The sequence below is a fragment of the Pongo abelii genome, chromosome 10 (assembly GCF_028885655.2).
Source record: "Pongo abelii isolate AG06213 chromosome 10, NHGRI_mPonAbe1-v2.0_pri, whole genome shotgun sequence".
NCBI lineage: Eukaryota > Metazoa > Chordata > Mammalia > Primates > Hominidae > Pongo > Pongo abelii.
The window spans coordinates 15,502,006-15,522,940 of record NC_071995.2 but is presented as its reverse complement, the minus strand read 5'-3'; the positions used below and the strand labels follow the sequence as shown (position 1 = coordinate 15,522,940).

Below are 20,935 nucleotides of genomic sequence, written 5' to 3'. Positions count from 1 at the left end.
AATTTTCATATTCTAATTCTAGTTCTCTTCATGACACCTCAATATTCCAAAGTAACAGTTGCTAATAAGGAATCTTAAGAATTTTTAAAGTCTTAAAGGGATATTTTCACACACTGCTAGTGGTTGCCATTAAATCTAAAAAGTATGCATTCCATGGATTAGTAGTCACATCTCTAGAACTGCATCTTAAAAATTGTGAGAAACACACAAAGATCTATGTACTTGAAAACAAGCTAAATATAAGATATTTATTAAATAAACTTTGGTGCAAATAATAATAATTGGTTTTATTTATTGGAAAATTTCTAGGTGCTAGATGCTATTCTAAGGGGTATGAATGTATCAACACTAAAATGAAGTTGGTACTATTGTTATCTCCATTCAACACATGAGGAAACAGAGAGACAGACAGGTTAAGTAACTTGTCCAAGATCACACATTTAGGAAGAAGGAGCACCAGGAATTGAACTGAGATGTCTTATTCAAGAGTCCATGTTCTAGTCACTTATCAATCTTTTTCTGAGACTGTCCATGGATCCACCCATGCTATTCCATTGTGTGGCAGCACCTATATAATGGAATATAGTAAACCTTTGTTAAAAAAATGTTTCAATAGGTATTAAATTATATAGGGACATGCTTACATTAAAATATTAATGGGAATAAACGCTGTGCAAAACTGCATACTATATTATTTCAGTTCTAGAAACATGTGTGTGTATGTCTAAGGGTGTATAAATCAAAATCCAGACCTAATTAGTGGCTATCTCCAAGTGATGGGTTATGTGTAATTTTCTTCTCCTTTGTGCTTTCTAAATATTCTGAATATTTGTTAATGAGACAGAACTGCTGTAATCATCAGAAAATTTAGATTAAAAAAGATTTAGGGTGCCAAAAAATTCTAGAATACTTAAGAACAGCATTTAGTTTACCTTAAAAGTTAAAAATTGAATCCAGAAGTAAATATTTGCAAGAAAAACAATTATCAAGGATTGCTAACTTTTAGTTTCTTAAATAATGAATCCAGAAGCATAAATACAAAATATTTGCAAGAAATATAATTATATCAAGGGTTGGGAGGACAGGAAGGATGTTCAGACTAGAAAGGGTAGTACCTACCTAAAAGAGAGTGCTTAATAGAACTGTGCTTGATTAAGTTTGCACAGTGGACCCTATTTTAACTTATGTCAGCTCTACATAAGCAGTCTCCTGACAGTCATCATTAGGATTCACTGGAGACTGGAATTGTGTGGACAGAGGGCCTGATATCTTCAGAAGTGAAAATGGGGGAAGAGCTTTGAACCCAGAGGTACAATCTCTGGATTGGAGAGTTTCAAAGGTGCCAGGGAAAAGCACTACAAAGAGCCTTCTTTTTGACAATAACTCTAAAACACACTTTGCTCTGTGACAGCCCGTCCTGGGCAGGGCCTATCAGCAGGGCCAGATGAGCCTATAGACACCCAGGGTGGCGTGTTCCCAGCCACCCTGCGCATGCCAATCTTATCAGTTTTGATGGAAGCCTGGGGCTCCAGATAATGCTACTTGGCCCCAAACGCTGGACAGAGCATGCTTTTTCCTGTTTGGCTGGGAAAGGGAAGGCTGAACTGCTGAGTCTGACACTTACCAGGACTTCGGCATTCCCCTGAATACAGACTAGATCAGAGATTTTATTTTTTTAATTGAAAAGTAACTTGGGTTCTCTTTAGAAACCCTTATTTGGTGTGCGCGTCTGGCTATTTCACAGAGATTTCAGTTTTGCAAAGAAGTTGGAGTTGATTTCTTCCCTCAGACAAGCTATTGGTTGTTGGGCAACAGAAGTTGCTCAGCATAGACATGGGAAAAAAAGGTTCCTGCTGAGACTGAAAGAAAACCTCAACGGAGAACTCTGAGAATTCATCTCAGGATGAAGCTGCAAGGGCAAAGGAGAAGTATTTGTGACACAAGCAAATGGGGTCCATTGATCAACAGATGCAAGAAGATTCTTCTCCCAACTACTGCACCTCCTGCAACGATGAGAATCTGGCTCCTTGGAGGCCTGCTGCCATTTCTGCTGCTCCTCTCTGGCCTGCAGAGACCCACAGAGGGTTCTGAGGTAGGGGGACAATTGAAGAGGTGATCTCTTTATGATCAGTGCTCCAACAGAGCATTCACCCGGCCACAGCCTTTAAATGGCCCAAAACTTAGGCATTCGGAATCTGGTTTCATTCAGACATTTTAACAAATCATGTTAGTAAAGAGTGTTGAAAACAGTTATTAAAAATTGTAGAATCCTTCATTGTACACTTGACATTATGGACGCTAGTGGCATAAAGTTATTTTCCTGATCCACTGTAAAACTTAAGTAAAATATTGCTTCCATAGTACAAACAATGCAAAATAAACCAAGTCTATTTGGCTTTAAACTCTAGCATACAGATTGACTTAAGTTTTAAGTGAATATTTTAATTAAGATCTGTGTAACAAAAAACAACCTAATGTTAAGAGATGACAGAGTACATATTTGAGATCTAGTAACATATTAACAAAGTTTCAGAGTTCATCATGACAATTGACAGAACATTGTATTATTGGTTTGGTTTGGCTCGGCTTGGCTTAAATAGATACCGTAGACCTATTTTAATACCTGCTGTGAAGAGTTATTGGTTAAAATCGTTTAATCAGTCTTAAAAATGTGTTCTAGTTTACAAACAACTAGCTGATATCTCATCATAAATAACATAGTAAAAATACCAAATGGGATGTTCTTTAAGTTCCAGTTCCAACATCCTTAACATTGACTGGATGGAATGTGATCCTTTAACATGTCCCTTAATGAGTACTGTTTATTAGGAAAACATCATTTCTTTGCCAAGAAAGAAATGTTTTAGAATTTATATAATTTACATATGCCTCTAAATGATAGTCTGATGATATTTTGTGGACTTCTATTCAAACCTGTCATTTCAGTTTAGCATGCACTAGACGTGAATAAATAACATTCTGTTGGCTACCCATTAGAAAGGAATGTCCTTTTTCAGGAGGGGAGGGACTTTCCTAGGCACATTCCTGACCACTGTCCAACCGTTGACTCACTCTGCTGTCCCCGAGGGGGACAAATGTACTTGACTGGTAACATGGGAAAAAACAACTGGGTGTGCTGAGTTTGGCTCTGCTCTTCATCCTCCTGGGAGTTAGCTTGATGGCAAAGGGCATCAGTTCTCTGTTTCCCCATGACAAGAATCTTACCTGGGCAGGCCCCAGTTCAGTACTGCCTGCAAACGAGTTGGTCCCATTCTGGAATTTGCTCTTAACAAGCCACTTGCTATCAGACCTAACGATGTGACTGCTGTAGCATGCCCTTATTCAGTAAGAAAACAGATATTTTGGCTTTCATATTTTGCTATTTTTATTATCAATGTTTTCAGAACCTGGGTAGACAAGAAGGTTGTTACTTACGAGAGCCCCCCTAGTACTATTCATAGCTTAAGGATAAAGTTCAAGGATTTAATCTGGTTTTGGACATTCATAAAAGTGATATTTTTGAAAACACCAGTGAGAGAATAGAAAGAGGGGGGAAAGTAGAGGAAACAGAAAGTGTAATTAAACTACAAGATTATGAATTTTTTCTTCAAAGTACTTACCATGCAAACATGCTGTGATTTTAGTGATATTAAAAGAGTTACTTCCTCTCTGGGGAGATGAGTTTTTCAAGCTTTCAGTAATTTATTTATCAAACCAAATTCAATCTCTAGCACAGGTCATTGATGCAGGAAGGATTGGAACAGTGTAATGATTTTCAGTGAAACTTACTTCAGCAAATATTGGTTTCCAGGAGAAGACTTAGCCTTATAGAGTACAGCAAATCTGCAACCACATTCACCATCTGATTTGAAAAATTAAACTCAAGATTTTTCTTTTTTTATAGGTTGCAATTAAAATCGACTTTGACTTCGCACCAGGTTCTTTTGATGATCAGTACCAAGGCTGTAGCAAACAGGTTATGGAGAAACTAACTCAAGGGGATTATTTCACAAAAGACATAGAAGCCCAGACGAATTACTTTAGGATGTGGCAAAAAGCCCACTTAACCTGGCTTAACCAAGGAAAAGTTCTACCCCAGAACATGACTACCACACACGCTGTGGCTATTTTGTTTTATACATTGAACAGCAATGTTCATTCTGACTTTACTAGAGCCATGGCCTATGTTGCCAGGACTCCACAGCAGTATGAACGTTCATTCCACTTCAAATATTTACACTACTACCTCACCTCAGCAATCCAGCTGCTGAGGAAAGACAGTATCATGAAGAATGGCACTCTGTGCTATGAGGTGCATTATAGGACGAAGGATGTCCACTTCAACGCCTACACAGGGGCCACCATTCGATTTGGCCAATTCCTCTCCACATCCCTCCTAAAAGAAGAGGCACAGGAGTTTGGAAACCAGACACTATTTACCATATTCACCTGCCTGGGTGCACCTGTACAATACTTCTCCCTGAAGAAGGAAGTCTTGATCCCTCCCTATGAGCTGTTTAAAGTTATAAATATGAGCTACCACCCAAGAGGAAACTGGTTGCAGTTGACGTCAACTGGGAACCTGAGCACGTATAACTGTCAGCTGCTAAAAGGTATTCTTTATCTAAATTGAGGCCACTCAGGATCACAGACCACTGCTCTTTTATAAAAGTTATTTTTTCTCAGTGGGTTTTGGGGGAAAGACCAAAAACATGAAAACTAGCCTTTGGTAATGATGGAACTGACAGATTGGAGAAAATCCACTTTATTTATTGGCTTCTTCTCTTTTCTTCCTACTCCATTACCTCTAGGACAATAAGTTCTGCAATGAAATTATTATGTAAAAAATTGCAGACAGACAGAGTAAAGCTTGACTGGAAGGTGGAGCATAAAGATAGCACTTTTACCTTCTCCCTCAAACTCATTGTTTTTGTCGTTGTCATTACATGGATAAGGAGTTCTAAAAGTAAAGCAAGAGGCAAGATATTTATTCATTAATTTTCTGTTCATTAATCATCTTCTATTGTGATGGGGGCCCTGAAAATACGAATGAATAAAGCAAAATTATAACCCAGGAGGATTTTTAGTCTAATGAGAAATGGAAATGTGAACAAATGTATACACTCAAAAGTACTAAGTGATATACCAAATATTTAAGCAAACAGCTGTGGCTGCTCCGTGCAGGGAGCTACTCATTCTCTCCAGGAAAAGTGAGGAAGGCTTCATAATAGCCATATGGAACTTGTCATGAGAATGGGAGTTTTCAATGAAAGAAAAGTCATTTTAAGCAGAGAATAGCTTGCTGTGGTTTGAATGTGTCTTCCGATAAGTTCCTGTGTTGGAAGCTGAATCTCCAATGCAACAGTGTTATGAAATGGGCTCTAATAAGAGATGATTGGATCTTTCCTAATAAGAGATGATTGGATAAATGGATTAATGTTGTTGTCATGTGAGCAGGTTAGTTATTGTAAGAGTGTGTTATTGTAAAGAGAATCTGATCACTGGAGCCTCTCTCTGTCTTGTGCACCCACTTCTCTTCCACCATGTTACGGTATAGCACAAAGGCCCTCACCAGATGCTGGAGCCATGCTTTTGGACTTCTCATCCTCCAGAACTGTGAGAAATAAATTTATTTTCTTTACAGATTACCCGGTCTGTGATAATCTGTTATTGCAACAGAAAACAGACTAAGACACAGCATATGTTAATCACAAGGATTTCAAATAGCCTGGTGTCTTCAGGGACTCTGAAATTCTGGCTGGCTGGTGTGTAGGAAATGTAGGATATGGGAAAAGAATAGGAGTAAGAAGGGAGGAGAGGATTTATCCAGGTGGGAGAATTCTGAGGAGGCCTCATTATAAAAGGTCTTGTATTTCATGCTAAGGACCTTTTAATTTTATGCTGTAGGTAATGAGAAGTCATTAGAAGTTTTTAAGGAGTAGAAATCAATTTGGTCAACATCTTAGAAAGGGCTCTGATGATATTGTGAAAAATGAACTGAAGCAGGAAAATTTAGAGATATCAAAATACAAAAAAAAGTTAAACTTTTTTTAAGAAAAACATGGCTGATTGAATTTTATGTTGCCACCTAGCCATTTCATGGAGGGGTAGTTGTATAGCAAATCCTGTGCCCTCTTTGATTCAGAAAAAAAAAAAAGAAGACTGTCTTTATTCATATATAAATTTATTCACACTCACAATTAGCTAGAATCCAGTTGCAGGGTCTACCTTCAATATATCCCCAAATTTGTCTTCGCTGTATCATTATTGCTATGATTTATAATTCAGGCTCTCAGCATTTCTCAACATGTCAGGGCGGTAGTGTTGCAAAAGTGTTCAAACTGGCATCCACACTGAGGTCTAGAATCTGCTCACTCTGTCCTAGCTATAAATACAGACCAGGGAGAGGAGACCTATCAATACTTTCATCTCCTCACATGTCTCCTTGGAAACATGGCAGCAAAATGAGTGAAATGAGTATCTGCCCCACTGACACAGGAGATTAGTGTTTGTAGAGGATTAAAAACTATAGTAGAATATGAAGAAAACAGTGAGATTTTGATAATAAATGAAAACATTCATAGCCAGGTTCCAGGATTCTTTAGAACTACACCTGACTAAGATATGATTACTTCATTCTCATCATGAATTTGGAACATATAATTCTTCACTAGGATAGTAAGCACAGTAAAATATATTCAATGAAAAATTACAGAAGATTTATATCAAGCATTGAGTGGGAAACTGAGGGAAAGGAGTATATAATATAAACCATTACTCACATTCTGCCACTCTATAAACCTCAAAGAAAAATATTTCAGGACACCCCCACCCAAATTAATGATCTTTGCTTTCCTATGGCGAAACTACCCAAATGCAACTTTAACTTAGTTTTGAGTTAAGGTTTAGCTGGGGTAGCCACATAGATCACTAAATTCTGAAAGTTTGGTTGGTCTTAATGAAATATTTGGAATCACCAATCACACTTAAGGGAATCAATAATCTTGTATCGCTCTGTAAGCTCCCTGGGGACAGGAACTCGACCACATAGTATTTGAGAACTAGGCAGAAAGGCAGTTTGAGCCCAGACCCACTCTGTTTGAATTTATATCCCACTGTACCACTTAATAGCTATGTGTTCTTGGTCAAGTTGCTTACACTCTTTTTTCATCTACCTAATAATCATCATAACAGAACCTCAGAAGACTTTTGTGAAAGTGAAATAAAATGTAAAATTATTGGCCAAGTGCGGTGGCTCACACCCATAATCCCAGCATTTTGGGAGGCTGAGGAGGGTGGATCAATTGAGGCCAGGAGTTTGAGACCAGCCTGGCCAACATGGTGAAACCTCATCTCTACAAAAAGATACAAAAAGTAGCTGGGTATCATGGCACATACCTGTAGTCCCAGCTACTAGGGAGGCTGAGGTAGAAGACTCGCTCAAACCCAGGAGGCAGAGGTTTCAGTGAGTTGAAATCATGCCACTGCACTCCAGCCTGGGCAATAGAGTGAGACTCCATCTTAAAAGAAAAATAAATAAATAAAATTATTTATATATTCTATAGCATATAATAATGGTAAATTAGGGTTAGCTATTACTAACTTCAGTCCTCTGGCACATAGAAGTGCCCAGCCTATTTTGTTGAATGAGTGAATGAATGATGGTGAATATACCTCTAAGCAATCTGAGCCTTAGACTACATGACCATATAACGCAATTAATTAAAAACAGTTCCAATATTTGAAGAAGGGAAGATATTCTAGAAGCTTCAACCCCTAGTCAAAAGTAAGCTGTTGTCACAATGTAAATGATCAACATGGTCACTTGCAATGTGAGTTACCGTAACTAAATTTTTCCCAGAAATTTATCAGTTAGAAGCTTGTGTGGCCATGCAGAAAAGCTTGTAAACGGCAGAATAAAAATACCACTGGTCATGATGTGAATCATCCTGTTGTCTGGGGGATCCACAGTCTACACTGTGAGTCACTTAGTAGCCTTCTCGGTTATCAGATCTGCTGTCTCGGTATTGCAGCATTTGTTTTCAAGTGACCCTCATTTTATTTCACAATGGCCCCAAAGTGTAAGAATAGTGATCTTGGTGATTCAGATATGCCCAAGAGAAAGTGCCTCCTTTGAATGAAAAGTTTAAAGTTCTCAACTTAATATTTTCTTTATAAATTGAAGTGAAGAGGGAAGAGATAGGTCAGAGGCATCGTATAATCAGCCAAGAGCTAGAATTGGAGCATTTTCTCACCCTTCACAGCTATGAAACTATCTGGGAAGGTAAAAGAGGGAGAGGAATAAGCTCACATTGCAGGGATGCCTTTCTTCCTTTGACCCCAGACTCTGGCTAAGGGTTGCAGAGAAGGCTGGTCCATCCTCTAGTTCCACCTGACCTACCTAAGCCTCATCTGCCATTGGCTAGTTGGCATCACAGCCATTTAGTTGAGGGCAAAAAATTGCAGTAATGCCCCCTTGCCTGTGGTTTTGCTTTCTCTGGTTTCAGTTACCCGCAGAATATATTAAATGGACAATTCCAGAGATAAATAATTCCTAAGTTTTAAATGGTATGCCATTCTGAGTGGTGTGATGAAATCTTGTGCCTTCCCTCTCGGGATGTGAATCATCCCTTTGTTTGGGGGATCCACAGTCTGCACTGTGAGTCACTTAGTAGCCCTCTCGGTTATCAGATCTGCTGTCTCGGTATTGCAGTGTTTGTTTTCAAGTGACCCTCATTTTATTTCATAATGGCCCCAAAGTGCAAGAATAGTGATCTTGGAGATTCAGATATGCCCAAGAGAAAGTGCCTCCTTTGAATGAAAAGTTTAAAGTTCTCAACTTAATAGAAAGAAAGAAAAAATTGTATGCTGAAGTTGCTAAGATCTACGGTAAAAATGAATCTTCTACCTGTGGAATTGTGAAGAAGGAAAAAGAAATTCATGCTAGTTTTGCTGCCACACTTCAAACTTTATCACTGGTGGTATATATATATATATATATATATATATATATGAAATAATATGGGGTTCACTACTACCTGTAGTTTCAGGAATCCACTGAATGTCCTGGAATGTATCCATTAAGGATAAGGGGGCACTACTGAATACAGTCTTGGATAGGACACCATCTCTATCTCTTCTTATTTAAAAAATGTTTGATTGCCAGCCAGGTGCAGTGACTCACGCCTATAATCTCAGCACTTTGGGAGGTCGAGGCAGGTGGATCACAAGGTCAGGAGATCGAGACCAGCCTGACCAACATGGTGAAACCCGTCTCTACTAAAAACACAAAAATTAGCCAGGCGTGGTGGCACGCGCCTGTAATCCCAGCTACTCAGGAGGCTGAGGCAGTAGAATCACTTGAACCCAGGAGGCAGAGGTTGCAGTGAGCCAAGATTGCGCCACTGCACTCCAACCTGGGCAACAGAATGAGACTCTGTCAAAAAAAAAAAAAAGTTTGACTGCCTTCAGAATGTTTTCAGTTATTCGCTACAGTGTTGTTTGTTTGTTTCCTTGTTTCTTTGTTTTTCTCTCAATCAGTAAGCTAAGGAACATCAGAAAGGTCCTTAAAGTGATTTATTTTAACTGATAAGTAGTACTTACCCCAACATTCTGGAGCAGTATTGGACTGAGCCATACATGAACAATAAGAGGAAGGAGGTAGTGCGTCTTTCTTATCTGGGATCCTTAACAGGGAGGAAGTAAGATCAGCGGACTCTCCCCAGACCCGACTTTCTAGATAGCTGCTATTTCCCACTTCACTGCTCCACTAACCCCAGCCTAGGGAATTCACAGACGGTGTTCTGGAACACTGATATCTAACTCCTCACAAAACTGTAATCTTCTCTGGACACTATTTCTCATTCTTTCAGCTTTGTTTTGTTTCATGAGCAGGAGCCACAAGCTATTCTTTGTCCCCAGAAGTCCCTATAAGCCAAGTGAATTATGTTTTCTCTCCTGTTCCCTCTCAATCTGACAGACGTGATACTGGAAAACCACTTGAAGACCTTTAAAATTACCCAGCAGTATACTGTAATTCTCCCAAAGAAGAGACAGTATATTAAAGAGCATAGCTTCCCCAGTCCTTCAATTTATGCTAAAATTGGTCCTGTTAACTCGTAACTCAGGTTTAAAGAGTTTCCAGGAATCTGTTGCTTTTAGAGAGACAAGAGATCAAATTAATAGAATTATACTATTTAAGGAAGTAAATTTGGAAAAGGAAAAATTGTCATTCTAAACCAACAGCTTTCCCTCTAATTATTCTGTCACCCCTCACGTGACCTATACTGGTTGCCATAGAAACAGGTGTCTTCATGCCCATTGGAAGACTCAAAATACGTTAACAGAATGTTAGTTATTTGCCCTTAAATCTTGCTTCTTTCAGCAAAATAACCTATGCCAAAAATCTGTAGACACACAAATACATGCTCTGTTCTATATCATTGGATTCACAAAGAACAGGGGTTTATTTGTTAAAATGTTTCACATAATCAAAATTCTTAACATGTTTCTAGAGAAATATAGGCAATTGTTTGTAGTCAGCCTGGTTTTACATGTAAACTTCACTTTTTAAAAACCTGTATGATTCTGGTGGGGAGCAAATGAATGAATGCATGTAAAATCTCTTAGAATAGTATCTGAGAAATGTAAGTACTCAAAACTTTTAAGATACTATTACCATTATTATTATTTATTTTATTAGCTTTCTATTTTGCCTGTTTTCTTTTACCCTGAGCTTCAATTATCTAAAATTAGTTTACCCTATTTGTGGCATCACAATGACCTTGAAGTAGAGTGTCTGTCTCAGATAAATGGATGAAAGAATGAGTCATTGAATAAACCTGGGAGACCATATGGCATGGTGGAAAGTGAATAAACTTTGGAGCCAGAAAGATTTGGGCATATGTTAGTAGCTAGGTGGCCTTGTGCAAATGACTTAACCTCTGAGCCAGTTTCTTCATTTATAAAATGGAAGTGATACTCACCTTCTGGGAATGTTGTGATAGCACTGGTGTCTCTGCCTCCTCTAAACACAACTGAGAAACTCTGGGAAAGTACTTTGCACATGGAAGTGGGATAATGGTACTCTGGGAAAGTACTTTGCACATGGAAGTGGGATAATGGTTTAATGGCACAAACATGTGCTTCAGTGAAATTGATGGTAAGAAGAGAAACAAAGGAAGAGGCAGAAAGAATAATGCTTTTCATTTTCGGGTGCTAAGTTTTTGCTAGGTAATATTCTAAAATATTAACACTCTTGCTCCTTGCATTTTGACAGAAAGAGGCTATAGATAGCATTTGCCTCAAACACTAGATTAACTTGATATAGTGCACATCAGTTCTACCTTTTTCTGTTTTTTAAGAGACTATTTACTTCTGAACAGTCTAATAAAATTCAGATTCAGACTTCATGAAATAAAAGTTATAATCATTATGTATTTCTTCCAGACTTTATACCCTAAGGTAGAGATGACCGAAATCAGGTTATAATATACTGATAAAATGATATTTGTTAAGCAGTTTAGTTTACAAAATGCTTTGACACCCATTATCTGTTTAGTTTTTACAACCACCCTGTAAGTCAAGTTATTGACTCCGCTGTACTGATGTGAATGCTGAGATTCAGAGAGCTTAACGGATTTGCGTAAAATTATTCACAGTTTACAAATGACAAAAATAGGATCCTTCCCCATGTTTTCTAATAAGAATTCCAGGACAATATTCTCCATAGTCTGGTTTCAGGGGATTCATTCATTCTTCAGCAAATATAACTGAGAAACTACCATTAGTTTTAAGCTACTTGACTATGACTGTTTACATTATAAGTCAGTTCACACACACATAAATATGCAAATACACACATACACATAAAATACACAGTTATCCTTTTCATAGGCAGTGTTAATGCTAGTGTTTCTATTCTAACCTATTTTATTACATTATTAAACAATGATGGCTATGACCTCCTAAGCTGATGTCACAACCCATCAATGGATCACATTCCCCAATTTTAAAAATACTGTAAAAAGGTAAAGAGAAAATTAAAAACTTTGAACAGATAGTCAAATAGAAAACTAAAGATAACTACAAAAGTAAAAAAAATGTGAGGTATCCTCAAATAAAACTTTAGTTTGTAATTAATTTAATGCACAGCTGTCTTTCGTTTATTTTCCTAAATATATGGTCCGTGTAACAACAATAATAATAATAATCCCAGGTAGAAATGATAATGGCCATAAAAGAGGTAGAGAAAAAGTATCAACAGAGTTAGTCACTTTAACCTGACATAATAAAATTAAAAGGAAGCTATTTTTAACATCCTAATTATTATATAGAGGACTTATGAATTTTTTTTTGAAGAATGACTATGATTGCAAGACAATAGTGTCTATGTGTTTGTCTCTTATTTGGGCATCATCATAATAGCAGCTATTATTCATTCATTCAACAAATCAGTATTTATTGGTCACTTGCTTTTTGCTAGGCACTATCCTAGGTGCAGGGAAGGAAATAGGTGAAAATCCCTACCCTTGGGGATTTACATTCTATTGATGTGAGGCAGAAATAAACAAAATAAATAAGTAAATTATGTCATAGTTAGTAGGTGGTACATACTAAGGTGAAAAATAAAGCAGAGTAAGGAGATAGGGAATACCATGGGAGGGAGTGACAATATTAAACTGGGTATCAGGGAAAACTTCACTGAGAGGGTGACATTTGAGCCAAGGTTGAAAGGAGATGAGAGAGCCAGTCCCATATATATCTGAGGAAAGAGCATTCCAGGAAGAGAGCACAGCAAGTGCAAATGCCCCAAGTAAGAAGCAACAACAAGGATGCCAATGTATGGGAATGAGAGAAAATTAATAGAAAGTGAAGACAGAAGATGATGTAGATTCGATCACATAAGACCTTAAAGGCAGTTGTAAGGACTTTGGCTTTTCCTCTTAGATAGGATACCACTGAGAGGTTTTGGGCAGAGAACATAGAAGATTGTGTCAAAACTGACCTAGCAGCCCATTAGAGGATAAACTGTAATGAGGTAAGCAGAGAAACCAAGTAGGGGGCTATTTCAATCATTCAGATGAGAGATGAAGGTGGTAGAGTGGAGGCAGTAAGGTTTGACCAGATTCAGAGCCAAAAGGAGGTCCTCACACACTGGAAGTGAAGAATGAGGGAAAAAGAAGAGTGAAGGATGACTCCAAGGTTTGGCTAGAGTAACTGAAAGGATGGAGGTGGCACTCGCTGAGATGGAGAAGCCTGGGGATGGAGTAGATTTAAGAGCAGGAATTTGGTATTTGACATGTTATATCTGAGATGTGCAATAGTAACCCAAGCAGACATGTTGAGCGGACAGTTGATGCACAAGTGTAGAATTCCGAGGAGTGACCCAGGATGGAAAGATAAATTTGAGGTCAGTGGGTTATGGGTGGTATTTAAAGCCATGAGACTGGATGAGCTCCCCACAAAGGTGTATAAATAAAGGAGAGAAAATGTCCAAGGACCAAACCTCAGGACACTCCCATTTTAAAAGGTCAAGTACAAAGAAGATGGAGAGGCTGGATGTGATGGCTCACACCTATAATCCCAGCACTCTGGGAGGCCAAGGTAGGTGGATTGCTTGAGCTCAGGAGTTCGAGACCAGCCTGGGCAACGTGGTAAAACCCTGTCTCTACCAAAAATACAAAAAAAATAGCCAGGCATGGTGGTGTGCGCCTGTACTCCCAGCTACTTGGGAGGCTGAGGTGGAAGAATCACTTGAGCCAGGGAGGCCAATGTTGCAGTGAGCAGAGATCGCACTGCTACACTCTAGCCTGGGTGACAGAGCAAGACCCATCTCAAAAAAAAAAAAAAAAAAAAAAATGGAGAAGGAATGGCCAGTGAGGGAGGAGAAAACTAATAGAGTTGGTGTCCTAAGAGCAAAATGAAGAGTAAGTATCAAGGAGGATGGAGTGATTCACTACCATAAATATGGTTGATAGGTCAAATACAGTGAGGACTGAGAATTGACATTTACATTGCAGGAAGCTCAACATATAATCTCTTGAATCAGACCCTCTAGGTTAAATACTGGCTCTGTCACTTACTGTGTGGCCTAACAGAGACCCTTAAGCTCTCTAAATACTGGGAAAGGGTGGGACTGGAAATCCTTGTGATCTTTAGCCTCAGTGAAGAGGAAAAAAAAAAAATTGTTTGAGAACCATTCTAATGATTGACCTGCTAAAGTGGTATTAATGCTTCCTAAGTCTCTGTAGGGATTCATATAATTTGATTTTAACACAAACGTTGACAAAAGTTTAGAAAGATGTATGCTCTTAATTTTCCTTGCCAACTCTTATTGGTGAAAATTGAGGTCTTGAAAATTACTGTATCTACTCCAGCTTGGTGACAGAGTGAGACCTCCATCTCAAAAAAATAAGACAGATATTACTGTATATATATATATACAGTATATATATACTGTATATATATACTGTATATATATATATAGAAATTACTGTGTATATATATTACTATACACACACACACACACACCCAGAGTAATTTCTGTCTTTTCTGTCTTGGAATTTCTACTTGTATACACACACACACACACACACACACACACACACATTCCTATATAGAAATTCCAAAAAACTCAAAAAAATTTATATATTGTGTGAAAATAGTAGAAATGTATTTCTCCCTCATCTGGTTATCCTATCAAACAATATGAGCAAATATTGAGGCAATTAGAGTTGAATCTCTTCCTCCCAGAAACATCTTTTCTACCTTAAACAATCAGTGAAGACTGGCTGCAAAGAGATTCCAGTCTTTATTTAGACTATTTTTTATGGGGTTTCCATCTCCCATCTCATTTCAGTCCCCATCCCATTATATGGTTAATTATTAGTTATATCTGACAATATTTTTTTTTATTTTCCAGTTTTGCTTCCACACCTAACTGGCTGCTAACTTATCCCACATTTCCTGTGAAAGGTGTATATGTGTAGTTAGCACACACACACACACACACACACACACACACTCCAAACAGGACTGTGTGAATATTTCTTGCTCACCTTGTAATGAAAAATTCTATGGATGGACATGTAATATACAGACAAACAGGTTAGTGGTTAAGAATGCAGAATTGAGACAAACTGGCCAAGTTTGAATGGTGCCTACACTACTTACGAGATGTGTGACACTGGCAAGTTTTTTCACATCTCTGTGTCACAATCTCATCAACTAAAAACCAAGGATAATGAGAATAAAAATCTCATAGGTTTGTTGTGAGGTTTAAGTAAGTTAATAAATAGCCAGGGCTCAAAAAAAATCCTAGCACAAAATCAGCACTCAGTCTGTGTTAACTTTCATAATGGTGATGAAGCTTATGATAATTAATATGGGGATAATGCTAACAGTGATTATGCTGCCGGTGATGATAAAGATGGAAAATCAGATCTCTACCACCAGCTGGCTGGGTTACCTGGGAGTACATCTTTTAACCTCTTGGTGTCTGTTTCATCATCTGCAAAATAAGCAAGTTATGTTCGAAAAATCTAAAAGAATGTGTTTTAAGTAGCTAACTTCAAATGTTTTTATTAGGAATTTTCTAAGTTAAGTAAGTGGATCAATGGATAGATGAGGTAATTTAAGAAAAAAAAAACTCTGCTACCTAAAATATCTCTAACTTTTGTTTTGTTTTTTTTACAGCTTCCAGCAAGAAATGCATCCCTGATCCTATAGCTATTGCATCTCTCTCCTTTTTGACCAGTGTCATCATCTTTTCCAAAAGCAGAGTATAAAGGAATCTTGTGGCTCCTTTTATTTAAAAAAATATTTAAATAAAATCTTTTTTATTGGCCTTTTGGCTAGAAATGGACATTTATTTTCCAAGAAGGATGATCCCATCATACTTCTGCTGAAACTAGTGCATGGTCTCCTCTTTGCTAATTCTCTTATGCCCTTCCTTGTACCCCTTTGCCTTATTTCAATCTGGGCACCCTAAGTACTCTTGGGGAAATCACTTTGCCCAGCTAGCAACTGATGCAGAGCTGGCTCAGCCTCCTGACTGTGATTGGCCTGTAACTCATGCCTTAGCCAATCAGTGTATTTCTTCTTCATGGACACAAAGATTCATGCTGGAATAGAAAATGATCCAATCAGAGCCTGTGAGATACAATCAGGGTAAATTTTTGGAATTGCAATTGGAAATAGAATGGGAGCTTCTTTTCTGAATGGATATTAATGAAAGCAGGGTAGGAGCTTATAGCTGCCAGAAAAGATCCTGCCACCAAGAGAGGAGACCCTACCTCCTTGAGAAAGGACCTAACACAACAAAGGAAGAGCTGATAAATGAAAAGAAACTGAGACCTGATGAGAATGTATAAGCCTCTGGATCCAACTTTGCCTAAAGCTGAATACTACAAGATTTTTCATTATATAAATCAATAATTTATGTTTTTGCTTGTATAATTTGAATTAGATTTTCTATGTCAAGCATCAAGCAGTTGAAGTTCCAATGAATACAAGGACTCTTCCTTATTTTTTTAATTTAGTTATTCTAAATAGGAACAAATCAAAGATCAAATTAAAAAGCAAAGGACAAACTCTTCAGCAAAGAGAAAAGCTTTGAACCCCAGAGATTAACCAAGGTGTGAATTTTCTTCAGAGATTTTTTATGAGCATTCAAGATTAAGCTAGTATGGCCTCAGATGAGAAGACACGTGGAAACTTGAGAAATAAAAGGGAAAATTAATGAAAGATGTCAGTGAAATCTCATTCACCAGCAGTAATAGGTGTTCATGCATGTTCCTATTACAAAAGTTAAAATTTAAACTCATATGTTAATTTGTAGAGAACTTCATGGCAAATTTAAGTCTTCATAGCAAATTTAAATATTAGGAAAACATGAGGGTATGTGTGAAGGTTAACAGAGAGTATGAGAGGAAAAAAACACTGATTACAAAGAAATATCAGCGGTATAGTGAGGTCTCATTACATGTAAACCAGGACATGCAAAGAAGTATAAATTGTTGAATTGCATAGCTGGAAATGTTCTCTAACGCTTCCCTCAGGTAGTAATTTAGGTAGCAACATAAGGGATTATTTAACCTGATCACGATCACTAAAGACCCTGGTATCAGGCTAAATGGAGTAAAGATGAGGGCTAGCTCTATAATTTTGGATTTTGAAAGTCCATGCTCCTTATCCCTTTTGAGATTTGGATAAGAAGAAGCAAAACTGAAAATCGGTCCATCTATTTACTCTCCATAGGACTTCCTGAATGGCCCATGTCATGATCAAAGAAACAGAATGGGGAATAAGCTACATAAAATTACCTGGCACGGAGTTCAGGCATCTCTGTACTATCATTCTTTAAATTGGGATTTGAAACTAACAGGGCCAAATCACCTCTGTCACCTAGTTGCAGTAGCCTCTACAGTCAATAAAGGTAAGAATTTCTGCCAGGTATGGTGGCTCACCCCTGTAATCCCAGCACTTTGGGAGGCCGAGGAGGACAGATCATGAGGTCAGGAGTTCAAGATCAGCCTGGCCAGCATGGTGAAACCCTGTCTCTACTACAAATACAAAAATTAGCCAGGCATGGTGGTGCACGCCTGTAATCCCAGCTACTTGGGAGGCTGAGGCAGGAAAATTGCCCGAACCCAGGAAGCAGAGGTAGTGCAGTGAGCCAAGTTTGCACCACTGCACTCCAGCATGGGCAACAGAGCGAGACTCAATCTCAAAAAAAAAAAAAAGAAAGAAAGAATTTCTACAAACAGACAATTTATGTGACTTGCATAGGATAGGGTCTTTGGCAGTTTGGTGGCTACCTAGTAGAGAGTCCTGGGGGCATGGCTCTGGGAGCAAGCTTTTCCAGTGAGCATCGATGAGTCAGTAATGACATGCTATGTTGGGAAAAGCCACCCAACATCTTAAGTACATTTTTCCTGTGCCATATAAATGCATGTATTGAGCCGTACTGTGTACAAAGCACTTTGGGGATTAAAAGTTGAGAACACTAGGCCAGAGCTCTCTTGAGTTTACAATCTCTTAGGAGAAATTAAGAACATAAGCAAGCCACAAGTGAAATGCCAAAAAAAAAAAAAAGGCAAAAGTCAAGTTTTCTGTTCATAACAATTCAAAAGAAAGATTTCTTCCAACTGAGGCAAGAAGAGACACCCGGAAGGCTTTAAGTAAGAGGGTGCATTTGAACCAGCCCTTAGGGCTCTAGGCTGGGAGAAGGGGTGAGCAGAAGGAGAAAAAAACAAGAAAGAGTATGTGCCAAGTGCGTAGTGCCCAAAACAAGGCCAAATATTAAATGCTTGGAGCTGAGAGAAAAATGTGATCCCTCTGGCCTATGATTAGATAAAGCTTTCTATCAGAGATGAGGTTTTATTTAGAGGAAAGTAGAAAATAGAAGTGGATACGGAATGATCGATGTATGTACAGCATAAGGTCAGGAGCAGATAGGTCTGGCAGAGAGTGAGGGGTAATGTGGGCTGGAGAGGAAATTGGAAGCCACTCAGTGAAGCTAAAAAGTCAGCCAAAAGCATTTGATTTCCATGAGAAGTCATAATTTTCTGAGTAAGACAATTCTCCTAAAGCGTTGACTCTCCAGGCACAAGTAGCAATAGCATCCTTTAAGAACTCGTTAGAAATGTGAATTTTAGGGCCTGATCCCGGACTACAGAAATTGAACAGTCTGTTTTAATAAGTCCTCTAGATGATTCTGCTATACACCAACATATGAGAACACTGTGACTTACACAATTATCATCCTTAAGGGAATAGCCAAGTTTCTAAAAAAGATAACTTAGTTCTAACTCCTGCTGCTGTTTTACAGATCAAATCTCTGGAGACAGAAACTATTCTCTTAAAATTATGTAGATTCATGAGTTTGGTTAAGGATAAATATACGTAGTTCACATCTCCTCAGTCTCTCCCTATAGTCCAAAGTTGTTGAGCAAGGAATCTGTAGAGTATAGATTTAAATTGATTAAGTTACATATTTATGAAACTGTAAGAGACTAGTTTTAGAAATTTCACTGTAATTTCTGCTGGGATAAATTTGTTAGCCTGGGATATCTCCCAAAGATAAGGTGGATGCTCAAATATGTCTAAATTCATGCAACTGTTAACAGAGACTGTGCTGTAAGTACTTATGTCCTATAGTAATTTTACTAAACAAATACATGCATGTCTCCTTCTGATGTGTACAGAAATATACTGTTTAACCTGAGGAAGCTGATTGAAACAGGAAAAATAAAAAAATAAAAACACTCAACCCATGTAATACTTTATTTTTATAACAAAGTGTTCTCTTTAATATGCCTATTAGATTATCCTGAAGTTCTCTATTTACTCTTACTTTTTAAAAAAATCCAATGAAAGAAAATTTCAGTAGAGTTTGTTTTGCTAGAAGAATCAGTATTCTTGTACTGAGTTGTCTAATAATATGAATCAAATTGATTTACACTGAATGAACTAGCTCTTGATTTGGTAAAATTCAACAAGCATTTATTGAATTAGGTGCTTTCAGAAATACCAAGATGCAGCAAACACTGGCGACTAATAAGAAAAAAAATTACAAGTATAATAGTATTTCATTTTTTTAATAGTAAATGATCATGTGTTGTATTGTGTGGCAGTTCACTTTTTCCTCCCTACTGATGATTCATTCAAACAGCTAGGCCATCCCATGCTCACAGCCTAGAAGAGGAATGAGACAAGGCATAGTATAGAAACACACCCCACTTTGTTCTTCAAAAACTGAAGGATATTAGAGAAAATGAGAGGAACCCAAAACCAAAGTATTTGAGAGAAACATTAAATGTGAGTAATAGGTTTGAGAAAAAAATACAGCTTTTCCTCAGTATTTCCAGAAGCCAGGAGGCAGCAGCAGACATGATGTCATTAGAGTGGTCACCAGCCATTCTTCCAGTCACTTTACAGAAAGACTCTACACCAAGACTTGTCTTGGTCCTTGTCTCATTCATTTCCATATGAATCCCCCTAGCTGTTGCATCCAACATTCTGAAACATAATCCTAAGACTAAAAGGAGATTGAAACCCTAGACACATACAGGTCCAGAAAAAGTAGCAAAGTGACAGTCCTGTCTCCCTTCTCCTCTCCCTCACCCTCTGTGTGTGTGTGTGTGTGTGTGTGTGTGTGTGTGTGTGTGTGTGTATGTGTATGGTAGCAAATGAATCAATTTAACATCCTCTTCAAAATAATAGAGTTCTTAATAGAAACCTATTACAAATAAGCAAGGTTTCAGCTTTGCTGTGGAGAGAAAATGAGAGTTAATGTATTGAAACTCATCGTTTTTTCCAGGACCTCCAAGCTCTGGTAATGGTCAAAATCCACTTGACCCTCCCTACCAAACATTTTGAAATTATCTGAGGATGGAGAAGGGATTCCTTATTTTAAATGACAATAGTAATTACAATGATGGCTTTGGCTTGGAGTTATTATTGCTTTTCCTATTCTCAACAGAGTTCTATCAGGTATCATGTGAAATAGTTAACTTCAAGGCCAATCTTAGGAGTACACACTCATTTACAATGCATGAGAACCAAAGACTTATGGTAGACAAAGAGACTGCCCTATCTCATTTCTTTAAATACAAGCACCTCTCAGATATCCTACTTCTGCAAGTGTTTTCCTTGTGAAAGTCTTTTCTTTGTGAAAGGCTAGAGTACTTCCATTTTTCCACCTCTAGTATTTTCTAATCATAAGACCTCACGAGACAAGTGAGAATGAACTATCTGCTCTGGTCTTACTCACATAAGCAAGAAAAGTCTATTATTGCTCATTCACTGTTCTCACTTATGAATCATATTTAAAATATTTAGTGATGGCTTCTGATTGTCAAGGTACTGAAGTATATAGAAATTGGTATATGAGTGACAAAAATTGAGTTTATTTTGTTTCCCAGGCCTAGAT

General features: G+C 37.9%; 1 protein-coding gene across 1 annotated transcript; it reads left to right on the top strand.

Moving 5' to 3' along the window:
• Positions 1–1,537: 1,537 nt before the first annotated feature.
• ART4 (ADP-ribosyltransferase 4 (inactive) (Dombrock blood group)) lies at positions 1,538–19,582 on the top strand. The gene is made up of 3 exons (XM_024256481.3): positions 1,538–2,092; positions 3,905–4,613; positions 15,697–19,582. Exons 1-3 carry the CDS (start codon positions 1,904–1,906, stop codon positions 15,786–15,788), a joined length of 990 nt encoding a protein of 329 aa, XP_024112249.2. The 5' UTR covers positions 1,538–1,903; the 3' UTR covers positions 15,789–19,582.
• Positions 19,583–20,935: the final 1,353 nt, after the last annotated feature.

Coding starts and splice junctions, on each gene's coding strand:
- ART4 (XM_024256481.3), top strand. CDS start 1,904: ATGAAGCTGCAAGGGCAAAGGAGAAGTATTTGTGACACAAGCAAATGG. Junction 2,093..3,904: donor GACCCACAGAGGGTTCTGAG/GTAGGGGGACAA, acceptor CTTTTTTTATAG/GTTGCAATTAAAATCGACTT. Junction 4,614..15,696: donor TAACTGTCAGCTGCTAAAAG/GTATTCTTTATC, acceptor TTTTTTTTACAG/CTTCCAGCAAGAAATGCATC.